Genomic DNA, 21,141 nt, shown 5'->3' with positions numbered 1-21,141 from the left:
AAGGCGAATGGCGCAGGCAGCCTCTGAGCCACTCGCGCTGCCGCCAGCTCCACGGCACACCAGGACAGCCAGCTTGCCACGGGGGCGGTGGGGAAAGGCGAACGGTGGGGGTGGCCTCCCAGCATCGCAAGGCAGGAAAAAGGCAGTGCGGGTGGCTGGGAGGCTGCCCACGCTGTTCGCCTTTCCCCAGGTGCGCTCACGGGGCTGGCAGCTGCACCCAGCGCCCCCTCTTTGGTGGTGCCGGGGACAGACTACCCCCCCCCCCGCCCCTCCGTCGATCTGGCCCTGCATTGGGGTTTGCAGAAGACAGCCAGAGCCCATCTGATAAGCGTTGGAAACAGCAGTGGGGGTGAGATAGTGCTACTACACCTTCTCTCACTGGGAAGAGACAGTGCATTGGCCCCTGCTCTGCCGCAGTGCAAGAAAAAGTCCTCCTTCACCCACCACTCTTGTGGAACTCACTGCCACAAGACGGAGCGATGGCCTGTGGCTGAGATTGCTTTTTTTAAAAGACAAAATCCACAGCTATGAGAGCAAAAAGGAACCTTCCTGTTGGCCAGCTCTTTGATCACCAGCTGCAAAGGGCAAATGGGGGCAAAGGAAGGGGAGCACATCTCCAGGAGCCGCTCGGGCGCATCCAAGATGGAGGGGCTGGCAAGTGTTGGATTCGGGATGCTGGACCGGATGGGCCCTTGGAAAGAGATGTTCTGATATCCTTAGAAAGCAGAACAGCTAAACATCTTTTGGGCTCCCCATGAGTTAAAGCTTGCCCTCTCTTCTGCCCAGCCAAGGAAGCATTAAATGGTATCTCCTCCCACCCCACCTTAATAGCTGCCTTCAACAACTCCCATCAAAGACAAGAGTGTCCCCTAGCTTAACACAAAAAGGAGGACCCCACTGCAAAAATATTTACTGCACCCACACGTGTCGTTCCTCCCCAGCAGAAGCCCCACCTTTAGGGGATTCTCTGTGGCTAATGGTCGAGCGCCAGCCCTCTTTTGGCACCGGGGGACAGTCTCCCATTCAGAAGGGCAGCAGGCTCCAGGAGCGTGCTCTACTTTCTTCCATGCTCCTCTCTGGGAGACTGCAGCCCTTTCCTACAGTGGCAGCAGAACCCCTGCTGGCCAGTAGCCACTTTCCAAAACAATTGGGCCGCTGCCTCCCAAGGCCCCCCACCCCACCCCAGGTCCCCGGATCAAACATCCGTCATCTCGTCCTCCAGCTCTGCGTCATCCGCCTCCCCTTCGCCGTCCTCCTCCTCGTCTTCCGACGTCACGTCAGGGTCGTCGGCTTGGGCCAGGCACTTGGGGCAGGAGCAGGCAAAGAGATAATTTTCCCTGGGAAGAGGAGAAGGGGGTCTCAGCTACAAGCTCAGAGCAGACTGCAGGGTGTCCTGGAGCTGAGCGTGAACGAGGGGTGAGGGCAGCTTTGTGCCGAGAGATACCTGGGTGCATGGCAATGTGCAAAAAATCTGCTGTGCTTCCTTTGACTTCTGCTAGCCAGGGAAAGGGGTGCAAACCTCACTCTCCCCACAACTACAGGAGACACTCGACCCCCCTCTCCCTTTCGACTAAATCCTAAAACCCTGAACTCTTTTAGCAAGCCTTCAGACAAAAACACACAGTCCTTGCGCCGACTACCAATTGCATCAACAGAGGTGTAACTGCATTTTTGAATAATCTTGCCCCACCAGCCCGGCTTCTTTAAATCTTTTCCTTCCTACCTCAACCCCTCCAACTTTCAGAATTCAAGACTGTAAGTGCCTGTGGGCAGGGACCTATTCAGCTCTGCCACAGTTACCGGTGGCAACATATAAACAAAAAGCACCGCCCGGGCCGACCCACCCTGCATCCAGTGCCATCCACTCTTACCGGAGCACCTTATGACGACTGTGCCGGCTCCTCTCCCGTTGGCAGCAGTCAAGGTAGCTGATGCAAATCTCCTGTACAGACACATGGAAGAACCACAGGCTGGAGACACGGCTCTGCTGCCAACATCTGGCCCAGCAGAGATCAGCTGGGCAGGCGACAAGTGTCGTATCAGGACCAACGAAAGGGTTTGCGTGCCCATGCTCATACCCACACCACAAACATGCACTCAGGTGCGCAAAGCCAACACATGAATGGGGGTCTGCTAAGGAACCCACTCCCCAACAGGAATCATTCCGACACAAGAGAAGAAAACATCACAGTCAGCTCAGCCGGGAGATCTGCTCCCTGAAAAACTCTCCCCTGCCCCCTCCGCTAAGGAGGGTCTTCCCCACACTGGCCCCCCTCCCACCTCCTGCCCCACAACTCATGCAAACATGGCTTATAGTCTGCTTTTCGCCCAAGGATTATTTTAATTTCATCGTTCTAGGCTGCTCAACGTGTATCTTCCACTGCACAGAATCCTAGGACGGAAGGGACTGCCAGGGTCATCTAGTCCAACCCCTTGTGCAATGCAGGAAATTCACAAATACCTCCCCCCCACACCCCCAATGCCCCCCCGCTCCATGCCCAGAAGATGGCAAAATACCATCAGGGTCCCTAGCCAAACTGGCCTGGGGAAAATTGCTTCCTGACCCAAAAGTGGTGATTGACATTCCCCTGGGCGGGTAAGAAGGGGCCATGAGAACTAAGCCCTGATGTAACCCTTCCTGCCCTCCCTCTCATGATCTGCCTCAGTTCACAGAATCAGCATTGCTGTCAGATGGCCATCTAGCCTCTGCTTAAAAACCTCCCAAGAAGGAGAGCCTACCACCTCCCGGGGAAGCCTGTTCCACTAACCACTCTGTCAGGAAGTTCTTCCTAATGTTTAGTCGAAAACTCTTCTGATTTAATTTCAACTCGTTGGCTCTGGTCCGACCTTCTGGGGCAATGGGAAGCGACTGCAGTTGTACCCTGGCTCGTTTTAATGGCTTGGTTTCACTTGTAAGCGGCCTCAAGTGGCTCTCTGGAGGGGCAGCGTATACATTTTCTAAATAAATAAACTGGGCCCAATTTCCACTAAAAAACAGCCTGCTCAACACAGACGTCCCAGCTGCTCTCCGGCAGGGGCGGCTGCCTCTCACCTCTCCGGGATGGATATCCTCCAAGGCCGTCAGATGCAGCAGGAAATTGTTATCTGGGAACGAGGCCTCTGCGTTGGGGATGCAGCTGTGGTTGCCTGCAATAAAAGAAACAGGCATCATGAGGATCAAGGAGCTAGTCCTGTGCGAATGTAACCCCATGAGCTAGTTGGTGTAGGCCAGTAGAGCGGAGTGAGTGTCTAGAGCTGAGAAGCAACGGAAGAGGCTGGCTGCCGGGGAGCTTGATAAACTTTTCTGTTTTCTTATCACCTTGAATAAGGCACCTGGAAACACTTATGTGAAAACTAATGAGTAAAAGGGGAAGGGCTAAATTTAGTTTGGTATTATTACTGGGGGGAAAGCCCCGTGGCGCAGAGTGGTAGGTGCAGTACTGCAGCCCAAGCTCTGCTCACGACCTGAGTTCGATCCTGGCGGTAGCTGGGTTTAGGTAGCCGGCTCAAGGTTGACTCAGCCTTCCATCCTTCCGAGGTCGGTAAAATGAGTACCCAGTTTCCTGGGGGTAAAGTGTAGATGACTGAGGAAGGCCATGGCAAACCACACTGTAACAAAAAGTCTGCCAAGAAAACGTTGTGATGCGATGTCCCCCCATGGGTCAGTAATGACTCGGTGCTTGCACAGGGGACTACCTTTACCTTTAATTATTACTGGAATCATATTATTTATTGCAGGACTGTTTTAATTTTTTATTTATTTTTTTACTATTTTTATTTATGTCATTTATGGTCTGCCTTTCTCACCGAGACTCAACGTGGACTGCACAGTATCCGATGAAGAGAACTGTGATTCTCGAAAGCTTATGCTACAGTAAAGTTGGTTAGTCTTAAAGGTGCTACTGGACTCTTTTCAGGATTGCACAGTGTGAGAGTAGTACAGTCAGTATCAAGGACAATTTCATAAACAATGCCGTAGGGTAAATAGATGCAAGTTTCCAAAGACATAGCATTAGCAGGAATACAATACAGAGTTGAAGAAATGCTGAAACAGAACAGAAGCAATTCTAGGGCTGACGTAGGAGCACATATTTAAAGTACGTAAGGCAACATAGTGGTAGAGTCTATGGTCCTTAACTCATTAATGGAGCACCTGAGACCCCTCCCTACAATACTAAAGCCTTTTAAAAGAAATTTCTTAACTTGCAATTGTCTTGCAAGTTCGGTTAGTAATTTAGCCCCATAAAACCTATACAGAAAGAGGTTATATGAACATTTGATGGGGAAAGAGTTCTGGGCAATTGCACAAGCTATTCCTTTCCCCTTACTTACAGCAGCTTTGCAGCATGAAGAGACCAGATCCTTCGCAGTTGAGGAACTCCCCTGTCTCTAAATCAAAGAGAGAGAGAAAGAGAGGCTAGCAATGTTGGCTTTTACACAATCCTCTTTTGAAAGTTAAAACTCCAAATGAAAACGCTTTTAAGAGAAGAGAGACAAAAGCAGTAGGTGGCGTTAAGAAAGCGGACGGAAAGATCTTCTGATTTCTCTCCCCCAGTACAGCACAGTCCGAAAAGACAAATGGAATTCCCACTTCACACAATGCGCCATTAACTTGCGGAACTCACTGCCACAGCATGTAGCAACGGCCGCTAGCTTAAATGACTTTAAAAAGGGATTAAAAATCACACAGGATAGGTCTGTCATGTGTTTATTGGTCACAACGGCTAAAAGGAACTTCCGTGTTCAGAGTAGTAGAAAAGAGCAAGCGTCCAGTAGCACCTATAACGCTAACAAAATTTGTGGTAGAGTTTGAGCTTTTTTGAGTCACAGCTCACTTCTTCAGATACCAGATCTGAAGAGTATGAGCTTTCATGAGTCACAGCTCACTTCTTCAGATACTGGGTCTGAAGAAGTGAGCTGTGACTCACGAAAGCTCATTCCCTACCACAAATGTTGTTAGCGTTTTAGGTGCTTCTGGACTCTTGCTCTTTCCTCCTACTACAGACAAACTAACACGGCGACCCATCTTGATCTATTTCCATGTTCAGAGGCAGTCTATCGCTGCACTTGGAAGCACTCTGAACTTCGAAGGGCCGCTGTCAGAGACACCCACATCCCACAAAGGAGCTCAACGCCTCTGATCAGTGGCCAAATGCCACCCTTGCTGCTTGGCCACAGAGACCCACCCGGCCACAGCTGCCCCGACCACTGCTGGTAAAGGCAACTCACCTTTCTCAATGTCTTTATACAGCTGGTCAATGAAAGCATCTAACTGTTCCTGTTCCTGGGGGGGCAGTTCTAAGGCATCGCAGGCATGGACCCACTGGCTTAAGGAGCTGGGGCGGGGGGGGGGACCAAAAAGGAGAGAGGGAGTCACAGATACAGTCGTATTTTATTTTATTTTACTATTTCATTGGATTTTTATTCCACCCTCCCCGCAAGTGGGCTCCAGGCGGATTAGATAATTTAAAACGCAGTAACAACAATAAATCGAATAATCCATAAAATTCATAAAACATTTAAAAATCTTAGTTAATTAACATAATAGAATAAATATCGAGATGGCAGCAACTGCGATATGCTTAGCTTCGTTGGATAAAACCTGTAGGCAATACTGCTGTAAGTTCCGGGTGCAATTAAACTGTTAAAACAGGGGGGTGGTAAAACAAATAGGGAGGGATTAAATCATTCATCTACTCTGTCCTCCTACAAGGCTGGCGGAGGCCTAGCCCAGCCGCAGCCGTATGCCTGGCGGTACATTTCTGTCTTACAGGCCCGGCGGAAGGACAACAAATCCTGCCGGGCTCTGGTTTCAATGGACAGAGAGTTCCATCGTACTTTAGAACATCCAAAGCACTTCATGCACAACAACCTGAAAAGGTGGGCCACTTTTATTGTCACATTGGTCTTCTGCCCTTCCTCCAAGGAGCTCAGGGGAGCATAGGGGGCTCTCCCCCTTCCAATATTGTATCCTCACAATAACCCTACGAGGTAGGTTAGGTTGAGAGAAAATGACCAGGGGCTCCAGGTGAAATTCAGAGCAGAGATTGGAACCTGATCCCCCCATTCCTCATCTTATCACTCTAACCACTATTCTACAACAGCTCTGCTCATTTTGTTGTATGGGGGGGAGGCGCTGCTGGGCAGACAGCCAGTGGTTTGCAGAAAGCTACCCAAGAGATGTCTGCAGACGCAGCACGGACTTAAATTTTTATCTCACCGTTCCAAAATTCCTAGCATTAAAAATATACATACCGCAAAAAGTAAAAATCCAATGTAACAAATAATTAACCTTAATTTAAGATCAAAGTAGAAGTCACCAACAAGTTAGGGACCATAAACTTCACCACTATGTTGCCTTATGTCCTATTTGTTGCTTTAAGTTTGTGCTCCTATGTACTCTCTGTTGCTTTAAGTATAACCCTACCGGGTAGTTCTATGCTGTCTAATGTCAGCCCTAGAATAGCTTAGGCTCTGTTTCAGCATTTCTTCGACTTTGTATCAGATTTTTGCTAATGTTATGTCATTGTAAACTTGCTTTTATTTACCCTATGGCATTGTTTATTGACTGTACCAATCTCACACTATGTACTTCGCCTTGAGTCTCAGTGAGAAAGGCAGACTATAAATGACATAAATAAATACATAAAATAAGTAAGAAGTGGCTGGATTTGAACTCGGGACCTGCTCTCTCTCTCTCTCTCCCCACAACACTGGCCATTGGCAGGGGCAAAGCACGCATGGTGCTCTGAGAGGAGACACCTAAGTGGTGCAGCCCATTCTACCACCATGGGGGCTCTACTATCTCATTATTTATTTATATTGATTGATGGATTGATTTGATTTTTAGCCTGCCCTCCCTGCGAACAGGCTCAGGGCAGGGTACAACAAAATGCTCAGTGCACATTAAAACATATAAATACATTTAAAAATCCAAACCAGAAAACATATGGAACAGCATCTCAGATGGCGGCCCCCTCCAATTTCCCCAATCACAGTGTTAACAAAAGAGCGGTGGGGGTGGGACCACAGTTAATAATATTCCACTGACTGCACTTGTAGGGGGGGCAGATGATTTCGTTGCCCCCCTGGTGGGAGACCGGTAGGGAGGCTCCAGAAACAATCAAAGACTGGCCTCAACCGTACGCCTGGCGGAACATCTCTGTCTTACAGGCCCACTGAAAGGATATAAGGTCTTGGCGGGCCTGAGTGTCCTCCGACAGAGAGTTCCACCAGGTTGGGCCCAGGACAGAAAATGCCCTGGCCATGGTGGAGGCCAGCTGGGCCTCCTTGGGGCCACGGACCACCAGTAAGTTCTTGTTTGCCAATCTTAGTGCTCTCCAAGGTACATACAAGGAGAGGCGGTCTCATTCTGTTGCCGGTGCATGACCAGCCCTTAGAGGCTCTTAGTTCCTCGGGCTGCCAAACAGGCATCATGGTGACCAAGGACGTAAAAAGCAAACAAACGTCAATGGCCTAAAACCCGGGCTCTACTCACCTTGTTCCCATCCCTTGGCCGTTGGTGCCCACAAGGGCAAACAGTGAGCGGAAGCCTTCAGGAGAAAACCACTGTTGGGAAAAGACAGCAGAGTCACACCCGTCAAGCCTTGCCTGCCCTTGAGCCTCCGAGCGTGCAAGCATTAACAGCCAAACCTCTCCCGCAATGCCTGCTTCTTTGTGATCTCAAAGTCTGAATGTTCTAACCGGGGTGGACAGAGCTGCCCCAGAAGTCTCCATCTCAGGTAAATCAACTCTTTGCATGCCGAAGACCCCGGGTTCGCCACCCGGCATCTCTTAATTCCACGGACACGTCCTCAGAGATGCGGCTCTTCAAAGGGCCATTGCACGGCCATCTGTCCGGAATGTTCAAACTTTGGATTTCCTGCACTGGGCAGGGGTGGATTGGATGATCTCTAAACACCCTTCCAACTGAAGGAATCCCTGCCATGGCTGAAAGCACCTTCTTTTCTCCCCTAGGAACACTGAGAAAGTATGCAATACGAATTCACAACTTTACCTACTTCAACAGCTCCCATAAGGACATCAGCCCTGCTGGGTTAGACCGCTGATCCATCCAATCCAAGAATCCTGTTCCCCCCAGCAGCCAACCATACGCCCTGGAAGGCCCACAAACTGGCCCACAACTGGCGTTCAGAAGTACACTGCCTCCGAACACGGAGATCCTATTTAGCCATCAGGGCCAATAGCCATCCATAAATCTGGCAAATTCCCTTTAAAAGCCTTCAAAATCAGCAGCCGTCCCTACATCCTTCAGCAGTGAGTTCCACTAATTAATTACACATCATGTGAGGAAGTTCTTCCTTTGGTCTGTCCTGAATCAATTTCTTTGGCTGACCCTCAGTTCTAATGGGCGTCCTCTGTCATGTCCCCACCTTTGCTAGCTTTCTTGAAACTGTAAACCTTCAAATGTTTTCGCCCGTCCTCACATAGAAGTTGCACCGACCCCTTGAGCATTTTGGCTGCCATTCTGTGCACTTTTTCCAAGCAAGGAAACGACAGAGGGAGACTCCCCAAGCAAAGATTGTTACCTGATTTGCATTTCTAGGAGAAAGAGGGATGCAGTGGAGGAAAGAAAGGTGCCAGCCCGGTCCCAAATTCCAGGAAAGATCCCCTGCCAGAGAATCCAAGTGATGCCGGGCTTGTTATTGAAGGTTAGAAGGCCTCAGTCAAAGGCAATCTCTTAGGGCCAAATTACATTATATGTTTTGTTCTAAACAACAGCTGCGGGAAATGTCGTTTTCCAAGTCTGAGGGGGGGAGTTGAGCTCCTGCCACCCACCACACCGTGGTCTCGAACTGAATCAGACCTCCTCAGACCAGGAAAATGAACTTTTTATTTATTTATTTTATTCATGTTGTGGAGAAACGCCGTTCTGTTTGTGGAGTTAACTTTCTATGGGCTGCAGAGTGGAGAGGCCAGTTCTGGAGTGGAATGTGAGTGGAGGGAGAGCGCGTCAGTTGGTGGAGGGAGGTTGGAAGTTGGAAGTTGACAGTTGGTGGCTGGAGAACGGAGGGAGAGATGGCTCCGAAGGGAGAGGGAGATCTCGTGCAACCCCAGGTATCAAGGGATTGGGCCTACCCTACACAACATCTCATTAAGGCATGAGGGAGATAGAGTACGGGTTTCTGTTTTATTATTCCTTCCATTCACTGTACATTTGCCTGTGTATAGTTAGAAGTTAAATAAATGATTTTCGGAATTTATGAAGGGAAAAAGCTCTTCTGTTCCACGTAGTCCCCCAACCGCTTGGGCCCACTAGCAGAGGAGGGGGGTTAGGAGGCTGTCCCGCCTAACCAGGACCCACTACAGGGAAGGTGGTGGCAGCAACTACCCGGAGACAGGGAAGTGAGAAGGCTCCTCCAGGTGCTGGGCTAGGCAAGGGAGGGGTACGCAGAGCGGGGTCTACCAGTTGAGAGACAAAAAAGAAGGGAGAGGCCCCATTTCGCCACACATTTATAGACCACTCTCCTCACAAGCGGGCTCAGAATGGATAACAACGTTTGAAATGACATAAAATTACCATTTAAAACCATAAAAACTTACAATTCCGCAGTAAAAGGAACAGCTCTAAGAGGTGGCCCGTATTACCCATTTATAAAATGTTTCTACGGGTAGGAGGTGAGGGACAGCAATGGTCCAACAGATGGAAGAGAAAAATTCTTCATAGAGCCATCTTCCCATGCTGCTACAGCCCCAGAGTTGGGGGTGTTATTTGCCCACGTGCATGTAATTCGCACGAGGAACCGCGATCCGACCAGTTAAAAATCGTATCATGTAGTCTGGCCCTTATTTCCTTTGCTCCAGAGATCCTCCAGGCTTCTTTTGGGAGCCCTTGTAGAGGATCCAGAATTGGGCCGTGTCCTCAGAAGAACGGGATCCTCTGGGGAGAAACTGTTGGCTATCAAGGGCAGAGCTTTTATCATCTGCTGCGCTCCCTTCAGCTCCCCTGTGGATTAGACTTTTGATGACCGGTAGATTTTGTTTGATGGGGATTTCCCCCTTCATATTGTAAGCTGCTTTGCCTCTGTGCTGTGTGCAGAAAAGCAGGTTAGAAGTACCCCCCCCCCAAATCAAAGAAATAATAGAGCTTATTGTCAGAGGAGAAATCTCTAGACTTAACCGTTCACCGGGAAAGGAAGGCAAAGGGGTCCGAAGTTTTAGACTTACCCTGCTGAGGTGTTCGTCATAAAGGGCTTCTGTGAACAGCCCACGCAGGACTTCTAGCTGGCCCTAGGGAAACCGAGCAACCAGTCAGCGAGAGATAAGACTCCCTCTCCTATCACATCCTCCCTGCAGCTGCTCCATGGAGTGAAGGGCTGCCATTCACATGTATGGGGCAAAACAACAGGGTACATTGAAGCTAGAATCACGCCTTTCACTGCTAGCCTCGAGCCCCTGGGAACCTGCCTTTCTTTTGCCTGCAAGGTTTGCAAGGATGCAAAACAGCTTTTACTGACAGATCAATACTGGCGTTACCGCTATACCAAGTACCAATTTTCCTTGAAAGTATATTAATTGTGCACCAAAGTAGACCAAAATCATGCATAGAAAAAAATCTGGATTTTGCAAATGGGTTCACTTATCCCAATTAGCAGAATTTTGGAGTTACTTTGAGTAACACGTTTGCTGTTTCTAGCACAGGAGCTACGGAGAGTCTCTGAACCCCCAATCTACTTCCCCCACTGAAGGTCACACCCCCCTCTGGAGTTTAAATTTTCACAAGGAGCTGTCTACAGTTGCCACAAATGGTTGAAATAAATAGGTGGGGGCAGGAATATTTCAGGAAATAAACAGACTTTTGAGGTTCTCTCAGGGGTCATGATGGCTAGAAACTTTTTAAATCAAAAAAATCGAGGTGCTCAGGATATAAGATATCAATAAGCTCTCTTCATCAGATGCATGGATCTAACAAAGAGAGCTGTGGTACTCGAAAGCTTATGCTATAATGAAGTTGGTTAGTCTTAAAGGTGTCACTGGACTCTTTACTGTTTTGCAACCACAGACTAACATGGTTAACTCCTCCGGATCTATGAAGATATCAATGGAGACCAAGTCCTATGAGGAAAGACTGAAGGAGCTTGGTATGTTTAGCCTGGAGAGGAGATGACTGAGAGGTGATATGATAACTATCTTCAAGTACTTGAAAGGCTGTCATACAGTGGATGGTGTGGAGTTGTTCTCCACTGCCCCAGAATGCCAGACCAGAAGCAACGTGTTGAAATTAAATCAAGAGTTCTTGGCTAAACATTAGGAAGAACTTCCTGACAGTGAGAGCAGTCCCTCAGTGGAACAGGCTTCCTCGGGAGGTGGTGGGCTCTCCTTCTTGGGAGGTCCTTAAGCAGAGGCTAGACAGTCATCTGACAGCAATGCTAATTCTGTGAACCTCGGCAGATCATGAGAGGGAGGGCAGGAAGGGTTGCGTCAGTGCTTAGTTCTTGCAGCCCCTTCTTACACACCCAGGATAATGCCAATCACCACCTTGGGGTCAGGTAGCCATTTTCTCCAGGCCAGTTTGGCTAGGGATCCTGATGATGTTTTGCCATCTTCTGGGCATGGTATCACCAAAATCACCGTTACCAACTAACTAATCAATTGTAAAAAAACTTTTAGAACACGTTATGTGCAAAATTACAAAATTTACTCACACAATATAAATATCAGCAAGTCATTCTAGCCACTTCTGTTAGGACAACTATAACAGTGTGTATATTGTCATTCCAATAAGCATCTTCAACAACTTTAACAGTGTGTATATTGTCATTCCAATAAGCATCTTCACAGGGGTGGTGTAACATTCAAACCAAGCCCCTGTTGTTTGCAGAAACATCCAAGCTTATCAAAGGGCTACAAAAGCCTCTGTTATAACAGTGTGTATATTGTCATTCCAATAAGCATCTTCAACAACTATAACAGTGTGTATATTGTCATTCCAATAAGCATCTTCAACAACTATAACAGTGTGTATATTGTCATTCCAATAAGCATCTTCAACAACTTTAACAGTGTGTATATTGTCATTCCAATAAGCATCTTCAACAACTTTAACAGTGTGTATATTGTCATTCCAATAAGCATCTTCAACAACTATAACAGTGTGTATATTGTCATTCCAATAAGCATCTTCAACAACTATAACAGTGTGTATATTGTCATTCCAATAAGCATCTTCAACAACTTTAACAGTGTGTATATTGTCATTCCAATAAGCATCTTCAACAACTATAACAGTGTGTATATTGTCATTCCAATAAGCATCTTCAACAACTATAACAGTGTGTATATTGTCATTCCAATAAGCATCTTCAACAACTTTAACAGTGTGTATATTGTCATTCCAATAAGCATCTTCACAGGGATGGTGTAACATTCAAACCAAGCCCCTGTTGTTTGCAGAAACATCCACGCTTATCAAAGGGCTACAATAGCCTCTATACAATATCATACAGTTTCCTGCAGAACTCAATATGTACAAAGCACAAAATTGTTGCCCAAGTCGACTTTAACACAAAATTAATTATTGAATTCAAAATGACATTTTTCAGAATTGTAACTGAACGGGTCAGCCAGCAAGAGGTCCCGTTTCCGGTATCCCCTTCTTCAGAGCAGTTACAAATACAGCACGTCAAACAGCATTTCTCTCTTAATCACAGCTCGCTCACCGGCGTATGTGAAAGAAAGGGACTCCCTTTCTGTATTTGTACAATTCTGTACAATGTTACAATTCTGAAAAATGTCATTTTGAATTCAATAATTAGACTTGGGCAACAATTCTGTGCTTTGTACATATTGAGTTCTGCAGAAAACTGTATGATATTGTATAGAGGCTATTGTAGCCCTTTGATAAGCTTGGATGTTTCTGCAAACAACAGGGGTTTGGTTTGAATGTTACACCACCCCTGTGAAGATGCTTATTGGAATGACAATATACACACTGTTATAGTTGTTGAAGATGCTTATTGGAATGACAATATACACACTGTTATAGTTGTCCTAACAGAAGTGGCTAGAATGACTTGCTGATATTTATATTGTGTGAGTAAATTTTGTAATTTTGTACATAACGTGTTCTAAAAGTTTTTTTACAATTGATTAGTTAGTTGGTAACGGTGATTTTGGTGATATTGTGGTCTATACCGTTACTCTCTCTTTTTGCGTATCTTCTGGGCATGGAGCAGAGGTCACTGTGTGTGTGTGCGGAGGGAGGTAGTTGTGAATTTCTTGCACTGTGCAGGGGTTGGACTAGATGACTCTAGAGGTACCTTCCAACCCTATGATTCTATGAAATTCCCTCCTGATCTCAGCAGCCAAGAATGCATGCTATGGACACCTGGGCAGACCCGCCAGTGACTAAAACACACAAGCGAGCGCTATATTTAAGCCTTAAAGGGAATCCCCACCCCCCCATAGTCAGAGGGAGCAAATCTCTGAGCACTAATGCAGGGAAGGCAGTATCGGGGAAGGCCATGGCCTCTAAGCCCTATTTGTTGTCCTCCATGACAAGCGGTCAGCCACTGTATGAAAGAGGATGGTGGACTAGATGGACCGCTGGTCCGATGCAGCAGGGCTCTTCGGAGGTCGCTTAGAATTAGTCCTCCAAATCCCGACAGATTAGTTACTCAAAACGCTTGCAGTTTTCAAGTTGCTCTGACCTTAAATTTATCCCCCAGGAGTTTGTGGACAATTTCCTCCTCCTCGTTGGCGCTTTTGCTGCAAAACTGAGAGAACAGCTTGATCCACCAGTCTTTGTCTTTGGCCTGGAAGAAAACAAAGGGACGTTCATTTCTCTTTTCCCAGCAAAGAGAGGGAGATACGTCCCGCCCATCCCCGGGTGCTCCTAGGCGGTAACCCAGAGTGAGAGAAATTAACACCCTCTGAAGCGACCTGAACAATTAGCTATTTTTTAAAACTCTGGCTTTTAACAAATTAAATGAAAATAAGCTTGCATTAGTCGACACTGGAGCCCACTGGGATGGAGATTTTGAAGCCACAAGGGAAGGCTACTGGAAAAGATTTGCGGAATTGACACACTGCACTCATAAGCGAACACTTAAAGAGTTTGGTTGTGAATAGAGATGGGCACGAACTGAAATACGAACCAAAGTTCATGACGAACCAGGCTGGTTCATGGTTCGTGAACCAGTGGTTCGTCAGAGCCCATTCCTGACGAACCACCACAAACTTTAGGCTGGTTCGTTTGGTTCGTTTTTTGGTTCGTCACTGCAGACAGCCTGGCACCGAGCAGTTTCCGAGGCAACAGGGGATGGACTTCCTGCAGACCTTCTGCTGGCCCGGAAGTGACGATTCGCTGACCTGGATGTGACATTTTCACAAACCAAATGAACTGGTTCGCAAACCAGGGCAGGTTCACGAAAATTCATGGTTCATGAAATGCAACGAACCACATGGTTCGATTTTTTTTCCGGTCCGTGCCCATCTCTAGTTGTGAAGTTGTCCTAAGAATGGCATCAGAGAGACAAAGCGCATTGTTCCCCTCCGTTGTGTCCTTTTATTCATAAAGCTTTCGGTGCATCTATTTACTTACTTCATTTATACCACGCTTTTGTCCTCATTGGGAACTCAAAAGAAGCATGCAATGCCATTCTTCACTCTTCCATTATATCCTCACAACAACCTTGTGAGGTAGGTTAGGCGGAGAGCATGTGATCAGCCCCAGGTCACCCAGCGGGTTTCCATGGCTAAGTGGGTGATTCGAACCTGGGTCTCCCAGGTCCTAGTCCAATGCTCTAACTGGTACACCACACTGGCATTAGAGGTGTAATCTCTTCCCCCCACAGCTCTTCCTCCTCCTCTCAAAAAGTGCCTTGTTGGATCAAACCAAAAGATGCATTTTCTAGTCTGCCATCCTGTTGCCAACAGCAAACCAATCAGATTAAGAGGAGAGCTTTCCACTGTTGTGTGGCTGTTAGAGGTATACTGCCTCTGAACATGGAGGTTCCATTTGGCTGTCATGGGTAACAGCTGCTGAGTGACCTCTCTTCCTCCATGAATATGTTTAATCCTTAACCTAGAGACCGTCACTGCATTTCCCAGTAGGCTTCTACTTGGAGCAAGCCCTGTTCCTTCTCCTTACCATGCAAATGTACTAGCCCTTGGACACTGCAGCCAAACACACACACACACACCTGCTTGACGGTTGCAACCATCCGTGCCATCAGCATGATGCTTGATGTTTCTGGAGGGTAATGGATGTTCCTGGACACAACAGAGGAACAAAACATGTGTCTGCAAAGTCACAAGCCAGAGGCCACCCAAGACTGCCCCTTTCCAAAACCTCACCTGACGAAGCTTGTGCTACAATAAAGTTGCATCTGACGAAGAGAGCTGTGGCTGTCGGAAGCTTGTGCTATAGTAAAGTTGGTTAGTCTTAAAGGGGCAACTAGACTCTTTACTATTGCATCTTATGAAGAGAGCTGCGGTTCTCAAAAGCTTATGCTACAATAAAGTTGCATCTGAAGAGAGCTGTGGCTCTTGAAAGCTTATGCTACAATAAAGTTGCATCTGACAAAGAGAGCTGTGGCTCTCAAAAGCTTATGCTATAACATAATTGCAGGAGTTTGATTTCAGTTCCCACCATCCAGCAAAACACACATCGTTTTGGGCTGGGTCATCCAAAATTAATACCCTACGGGAATTTGGGCTGAAGTTCTTGCTCCAAAGGTATTGCAAACACGACAGCCCAATTGGTAGCAAGAAGGATCTTCTACAATTCTAGATCTGCAAACAGAGAATAACAACAACATTTCATTTATATTACCGCCCTTCAGGACAACTTAATGCAACTTTCAGAACGGTTTACAAAATGTGTTATTATTACCCTCACGACAATCACCCTGTGAGGTAGGTGGGGCTGAGAGAACTCTGGAAGAGCTGTGACTAACCCAGGGTCACCCAGCTGGCTTCAAGAGGAGGAGTGGGGAATCAAACTGGCTCTCCAGATTAGATTCCTGCCGCTTTTTACCACTACACCAAATTGGCTAGCACTGATTTTTACAGGGTTTTTAAAGACAACTATTTGGTATAGTCAAAAGCACCCACTGCTCTTGTGACAGGTTATTTATCTGCCCATCAGAGAAACAGCTCTGGAATCAGCCACGTGGTAACATGGACGGCCCCAAGACAGGCTTTAGTTTAAAGAAAAAATGATTAAAGAAAGGGAGACAGCACATTTGGTCTGTAGGGTATGCACAAATGGGACATTCTTAGAAGAGCAATTCCTTCTTTCTTAGCAACGGGGCCATTACCTGGTGAATTAGGTGCACATTTGATACCGAGCAAATGCTTTTCAATCAGCGACTCTAATTAACGGTCCAAGCTTTGCAACTGAATGTCCAGCCAGACCCCAGAAAAGTCACCACTCTTTCGTTCTATATCAGACAGGTTTCCGCCAAGCCCACCGTAGATGCTTACCGCCATGCTTCCTGCAGCTTGTTGAGGGGGTGATTGGGGTCCTGCCTGGAGGGTCCGAGGCACAACACCTGGTGGTACTGGTCCCAGGCCGCCTGACGGCACTCTGGACTGCAATACACAACCTAGGAAACGACAGAGACAAGGACAGATGGCAAGAAAGGGAGTGCGACCGACACACTAGCAAGATGAAAACAACATCCTAGGCTCCACATGCATCTGACGAAGAGAGCTGTGGTTCTCGAAAGCTTGTGCTACAATAAAGCTGGTTAGTCTTAAAAGGGCGACTGAACTCTTTACTATTTTGCAACTACAGACTAACACAGCTAACTCCTCTGGATCTGGAAAATGGGGAGCTGGGAGGACACCTTACTGCACACAAGGGTTGGGTCCTGTGGAGATGTTCCACTACAGGCAGCGTTTTATCTGGGGGACAGGCGCTTCCGCCAGGCACAAGGAGCCTCTTGTGTCGGAAGTGCTGCCATTAACGCAAAAGATTCATGTGCGATCCAAGCCAAGGACTTCAAGGAAAGCATTGCTTAGAGATTAAAACGCACGCTTTTTCAGGGAGACACTGGACATTGTGACAGCCACGTGCTGCTTTTGATCATATAACCAACTCTATCCTGAGTTTAATTCGTACCATTGTGAATTCCTACCACTGTGCCACGGCCCCATCTAAGTACAGAGCATTCATTAAAGCTTTATCTCGGGATTACTGACCAGTCCGTTCACAATCCAGTGAAACAGCCAACGTGATACAGAGGTTAGTTTGTCAGACTAGGATCTGGGGGAGACGGAGGTTCAATTTCTCACCCTGCCACAGAAGCTTGCTGGGTGACCTTGGGCCAGTCACACACACACAGCCTAACCTACCTCGCAGGGTTTTTGTGAGGATAAAAACGGAGGAAAGAAAAATAATGTCATTTTGGGTCCCTGGTGGGGAGAAAAGCAGTGGATAAATGAAGTAAATAAATAAATATATACATACATACACAGACCCCCCTTTACCTGGCAACCAGGGCAGGGCTGATGCAGGTCCTTGCAGATGCTGCACTGCTCCGGATGTGGCAGGGCCTGGAATTTCCCCAGCAGCCTCTGGGCATTCTCTTCCGCGGTCTCCAGCGCTCGCAAGCAATGGTCGCAGGCTGCAACAGCGAGAAGGGAAAGAGAGCAGCCTGAATATAACACCTTCTTGATGTGTGCGTGCACATACACACACACGCACCCTAATCTCAGAGAACCTCAGCGTTTGGTTGCACAAATTGGCATGCAAATTCCAGGAGCTTGGCCTTCTGGCCTCACCTGATCCACAGAGCAGAATATTCTTTGTGCTGAACTGCAATGTTCCAGTCCAAATTTTCGCTCCACTTTCAGGCATGACCTCAAGGACATGCCCTCCCCCATCAAGGAGGGAGAGGTGGATGCTCCTGGACCTGTCTGCCTACGATTCTCGACCCAGCTACACGCACCAGGTAAGAATATCTGAAGCTACCGTACACAGCCAGCCCAACGGCCCATCTAGCTCGGTACTGCTTTCTCTGACTGGCAGCGGATCTTCAATGTATCAAAGCCTGAGTTGTTGTTTTTTATTGGAGATGCCAGAGATCAAACTCGTAGCCTCCTGCATAAAAGTGGGTACTCAACCCGCCCTGCTCACATCACACATGAAGCTGTTTTATGCAGAGCCGTGCCAACGGTTTCACACAGCCCACAATTCTCCTGAAGCTAGCCGCTACACACAGCTCGTACCAAATCGGCCCGAAGATAATACTTGCAGAATTCGTACAGGGTTTGAACTAGAAAAAGGTCTTTTCCAACACTTAAAATATATTTTTCACAGAAGATGCCAAGAATCTGCGCACAAAGCAAACGCTCTGTGCCAGTGAGCCACGGGCCCACCCCGTATTTCTTTAAAATATTTATGTGCCCAGCTTTCTCCTGAGCATCTCAGAACCCAGGGGATCCAGACACTGCAAAACTACTGTGGAAGGCAAGAATGGAACAAGGTGGCAATTCCCTCCCTAGAGAGATTCCCCTGTCCCTTTCTGTTGCCCTTTTGCGCCAGCAAGTGAATTTTTGTTTTGTTTTATCTTATGTTCTTTCCGTGATCTCACCTTCTTGCTCTATATGTCAATTGTTGTTTTTTCATTTTTGTATGCATATGTTCGCATGCTTTTAATTGTTTTCATGATGTGATTTTGTTTGGCTTTAATGGTGTTTAAAACTTTTTTTCATTATATATGTTTGTAATCGGTAAGATTCCTTGATGGGGGCAGAAAGAGGGGAGGCAGAACTTTTATAAATACACAAGCAAATACCATATTAATGAATCTGATCAAAGCACACACACACACCCCTCCTCACCTTTATAATTATACAGGGCGTTCCAGAGGAACTGGGCCGACACCACGGGCTTCTCTACAAAAATCGTTTCCCCCTTACGGATGTTTCTGGTGGCAAAGAGCCCTTTCCCCTTCAAAATGGAGAGAAATAAGAAAATGAGCCCAGATTGTGCGGGAAGGGAGAGAAACATATTACGGACTTGGAAACAGTTGCTCCCTTGAGCTGTTTCCACATGCAGGGTGGGGGACTGAAAAAGACACCCCTGCTGTGGAAACAGCAGCCAGTGCTGTGGGACCGGGCAAGGGTGGCATCTGTGCCCCTGCCCGTCATTGTTTGCAGCGGATGCCACCATTGCTTGTTCCAGGGGAACCTCCTCTCCTCAGAGAGACAGCAGCTCTCCAGGGTCTCGGGTGGAGATCTTCTACATCCCCTACTGCCCGACACTTTTTAAAAACCGGAGATGAACCTGGGACCTTCCGCATGCCAAACAGGTGCTTGGCCAGAGAGCCCGGGCCCCTGGCTGAACCGGCTGAGATTTTTCATACAAATGCATCCTAACTGGGACACTGGTAGCCTTGTCACCTAGGTTGCCAACCGGACCGAAGAGCCCAGCCCGGCATTCACCTGCGCCTTTAACAGAGGTGTCGTGTGAAAGACAGAGGAGAGACCATTTTTCCAGGCCAGGAGATGAAGGTTATTAGCTGCCTACTGCTGCGGATCAAACTGATGCCAAGGGAGAGCCGCCAAGTTGGGTTCAACAGTTGGCAAACCTCATCTTAGGCAAAAAACAGGGAGGGGGGAACCCTCAACTTAGCACACAGCTGCACCAGATGAGCTACTAAATATTCTCCTTATTGTTTAACTTGCACAATCAAAGGCGAAAAAGTTCAAAGAGGCCTCCTTAAGAATGTTGGGCACTTCCTAAGGTCATCAACTCCAGCTTGGAGTATTCCTGGAGATTTGGGGGTGGAGCCTGGGGAGGGCGGGGTTTGGGGTGGGGCCTCAGCAGGGAACAATGCCGTAGAGTCCATGCTCCAAATCATCAGGGGGAAAACTGAGCTTCGTCTGGAGATTCTGGGAGCACTCCAGGCCCTAGCGGAGGCTGGCAACCCCAAGTTGCCAACTTCCCAACCAGCCTCAGCTCCTGTGCCTTCCGGATCATTCTCGTCTGCAGCCAGGAGCAGGTGCCGGAGTCAGGAAAAACTCCCCTGTACGCCAAACCTTTTCTACAGGAGAAACCCAGACGGGGCTTGGTTTTTCCGGGCAGCTGGCAACGAACAACGGTCTCCCCACCATTCCCAATTGGACTGGTGCGCGTCTGGACGCGGCTACAACCCCTGACTCGCGATCGCCCCTTGCGCATTCCCCGCAAGGCCAGGCTGCCTCCCCAGCCCGCCGCTTTGCGCAGCCCTCTGCAGGCTTCCTCGCGAGCCAGCCCCGCGGCTCCTCCAGCCCCTTCCCGGGGGGAACGGGGCGGCCCGCTCGGCGGCAGCCTCACCTTGCTGTTGCTGATGAAGCGCACCTCCAGGGCGCGCCGCGCTGCGCCGGCCGCCTCCCGGCAGAAGGCGAACGTGTCGCACATGGGAGCAGCCATCTTGGCCCGGCCCTGGGCCGCCTCTCTCCGCCCCTTCCTTCCTTCCTTCCCCGCCAGCGGCCCCCAGCCCCCCGGGCGCCCAGGAAGCGCTTCTCCCGCCGCGCCCTGGATGCGGGAGACGCGCGCTTGGGCGGCCTTTACTCCCCGGCAAGCGCGCGCAGGGCTGCAATGCAACGCCTGCCGTGCATGCCATGCAACGCGACGGCAATGCAGGGCGGTGCTGCCCGGGCTCTCCGGCTAGGCGGCCGCACGAGGGGCGCCCTCTGGATCCCCGACGCGCGCCCGGGGGCGGCGCTGCTTTTCCGATCCCGGTCGCGGACGCAGCCGCAAGGCGGTTGCACCTCAAAAACACGACTGAATTCACCGAGAGTCATGCTATAAATACATAAATGTATGCATGCTTTTGTAAATAAATGCTGATTTGTCATTTTAAATCACCCAGTATTGTAAAGTGCAAGCGCCTAAAGGTGCTCAAGAGGTAAACCGATACAAAAGTGCCAGAAAAATCGAAAAGAGTCCAGTAGCACCTTTAAGACTAACCAACTTTACTGTGGCATAAGCTTTCGAGAATCACAGTTCGCTTCCAACTATACTGCAGCATAAGCTTTCGAGAATCGCAGTTCTCTTCCTCAGATACTTATGCTACAATAAAGTTGGTGAGTCTTAAAGGTGCTACTACTGGACTCTTCGATTTTGCTACTACTGACTAACACGGCTAACTCCTCTGGATCTATGACCATGAAAAGTTCCAGCAG

The 21,141-nt window shown here is 48.3% G+C and overlaps 1 protein-coding gene across 1 annotated transcript; it reads right to left on the bottom strand.

Moving 5' to 3' along the window:
- Positions 1 to 266: 266 nt before the first annotated feature.
- SMYD5 (SMYD family member 5) lies at positions 267 to 20,390 on the bottom strand. Its single transcript, XM_054990096.1, has 13 exons — positions 20,291 to 20,390; positions 18,814 to 18,922; positions 17,458 to 17,594; positions 16,450 to 16,571; positions 15,165 to 15,234; positions 13,671 to 13,775; positions 10,189 to 10,251; positions 7,499 to 7,569; positions 5,230 to 5,336; positions 4,333 to 4,389; positions 3,053 to 3,147; positions 1,872 to 1,942; positions 267 to 1,337 (listed from the first exon to the last, which is right to left on the bottom strand). The coding sequence occupies exons 1-13, from the start codon at positions 20,384 to 20,386 to the stop codon at positions 1,196 to 1,198; spliced, it is 1,245 nt and encodes a 414-aa protein (XP_054846071.1). The 5' UTR covers positions 20,387 to 20,390; the 3' UTR covers positions 267 to 1,195.
- Positions 20,391 to 21,141: the final 751 nt, after the last annotated feature.

The sequence above is a fragment of the Eublepharis macularius genome, chromosome 10, assembly GCF_028583425.1.
Source record: "Eublepharis macularius isolate TG4126 chromosome 10, MPM_Emac_v1.0, whole genome shotgun sequence".
NCBI lineage: Eukaryota > Metazoa > Chordata > Lepidosauria > Squamata > Eublepharidae > Eublepharis > Eublepharis macularius.
This window is presented reverse-complemented; position numbering and strand designations above follow the sequence as displayed.

Coding starts and splice junctions, on each gene's coding strand:
- SMYD5 (XM_054990096.1), bottom strand. CDS start 20,386: ATGGCTGCTCCCATGTGCGACACGTTCGCCTTCTGCCGGGAGGCGGCC. Junction 13,776..15,164: donor TGGTTGCAACCGTCAAGCAG/GTGTGTGTGTGT, acceptor GTTTTCTTCCAG/GCCAAAGACAAAGACTGGTG. Junction 1,338..1,871: donor AGTCGTCATAAGGTGCTCCG/GTAAGAGTGGAT, acceptor TCCTCTTCCCAG/GGAAAATTATCTCTTTGCCT.